Consider the following 1,482-nt stretch of genomic DNA (forward strand, 5'->3'; position numbering starts at 1 on the left):
GCTGGTGCCTCTGTACGGTGCGCGGCTGCAGCTCCTGCGCAGTGATGGCCTCTTCGCACTGCAGCGGCTTCTTCCGCCCGGCGCCGCGGATGTGTGCGTCGCGCCGATGCCAGTGCCGTTTTGGGCGGGGGGCAGCAGCCACCGGCGGCTCGTGACGCGTGACTTTCTCTGCGCGGCACACCGTGTGCTGAGGCAGCGCGATGACCCCGCTGACCCGCGCGGGTTTGTCACCTTCACCGACGCCTTGCCACTCGCTGATTTCATGATGGAGCAGCTTGAGGAAAGCCGTCTGCTTGTGCCGTGGACACGGAAGAATCCTGCGGAGACGTACGCGAGGTGGCTGCCGCTGCACCAGGACCCCTCATCTCGTGAGTTCCCACAGCAGCGCCTTGGCGACATCGTCTCGCTGGCCGCCTCGAAGAGCGGACCGACCTCTGCGCACGCCGCAACGTATATTGAGTCACTCGACTACAAGCGGCGCCATTACCGTGCACTGTCTCCCCCAGACGGAGAGTAATGAGCTCTTGTTGTTGTTGTTGTTGTTTTCTGCTGTTGTGGTTGTGTCCTGCTCATGTTGCAGCCGCAGCGATGCTGCTACTGCTACTTCCACCATAGGAATACGCACAAAAAAACTAACAACGCCAGACGTGAGTACGGGGGGCGGAGGGAGATGTGGCAGCTGGTGCTGCACCGGGTCTTCCTACCTCAGTGTCTTTCTCCACCACACGCATACGTAATACATATGTTGCGTATAGCTAAATACATTTTTCGTCCATCGCGCTCCCTTATTACTTTCATTTGTGTGTGTGTGTGTGTCCCTATTATATGAGAGCACAAGCGGCCACCATGTACCGGAGGAATGTGTGTGTTGTTATTTTTAATGAGGAGGTCCGTTTTCTCGGATGTCAGCGCATCCACGAAGAGCGGTATCAGTTTGTGCAGGGTGGAATAGAGGACTGGGAGGACGACACCCTTCAGGCGGCGTACCGTGAGGTGGAGGAGGAGATTGGACTTCTACAGGAGGACCTCCACTTCGTTGGTGAGATACTCCCCCCGAGTGGGGACCCACGCGAGTTCCGCTATACACTTCATCAATCATCTAACTTGCGACGCTTTGGCTACGTGGGCCAGGAGCAGCGTCTCATGCTCTTCTTCACGACATCGAATTCCATTAAAAAGGTGCGCCTGATTCCACCAAAGGAGACTCGCGCTCTGCAGGAGTTCTCCTGTGTTAAATGGATGACGATCGAAAACATAATTGAGCGTTGCCCAAGAGAGAAACGCCACATATTCGTTGCAGTGGCGAAATTGGCTCCCCCCTTGGCGAAGGCCTTTCTACAGAAACGATCAGCCCTCTGAGTAATTGGGGTGTGATGGGGTAGGCCTGATTCCCCTGGGGTTTGCGGTGTGTGCACCCCTGCAGTTGAAGTGCGAAGCTTATTTTCTCTCCGTGTTTATCACTTTCTTCCTCTCTCTCTCTCT

General features: G+C 56.0%; 2 protein-coding genes across 2 annotated transcripts; both read left to right on the plus strand.

Moving 5' to 3' along the window:
- Positions 1-106: 106 nt before the first annotated feature.
- Positions 107-517, plus strand: DQ04_20191000 (hypothetical protein; the record flags this gene model as incomplete). The annotated part of the gene is made up of 1 exon (XM_009317901.1): positions 107-517. One exon carries the CDS (start codon positions 107-109, stop codon positions 515-517), a length of 411 nt encoding a protein of 136 aa, XP_009316176.1.
- Positions 518-846: 329 nt separating this feature from the next.
- DQ04_20191010 (putative NUDIX hydrolase, conserved) lies at positions 847-1,359 on the plus strand (the record flags this gene model as incomplete). Its single annotated transcript, XM_009317902.1, has 1 exon — positions 847-1,359. The coding sequence occupies one exon, from the start codon at positions 847-849 to the stop codon at positions 1,357-1,359; it is 513 nt and encodes a 170-aa protein (XP_009316177.1).
- Positions 1,360-1,482: the final 123 nt, after the last annotated feature.

This window comes from Trypanosoma grayi (assembly GCF_000691245.1).
Source record: "Trypanosoma grayi strain ANR4 Tgr_2019_V1, whole genome shotgun sequence".
NCBI lineage: Eukaryota > Euglenozoa > Kinetoplastea > Trypanosomatida > Trypanosomatidae > Trypanosoma > Trypanosoma grayi.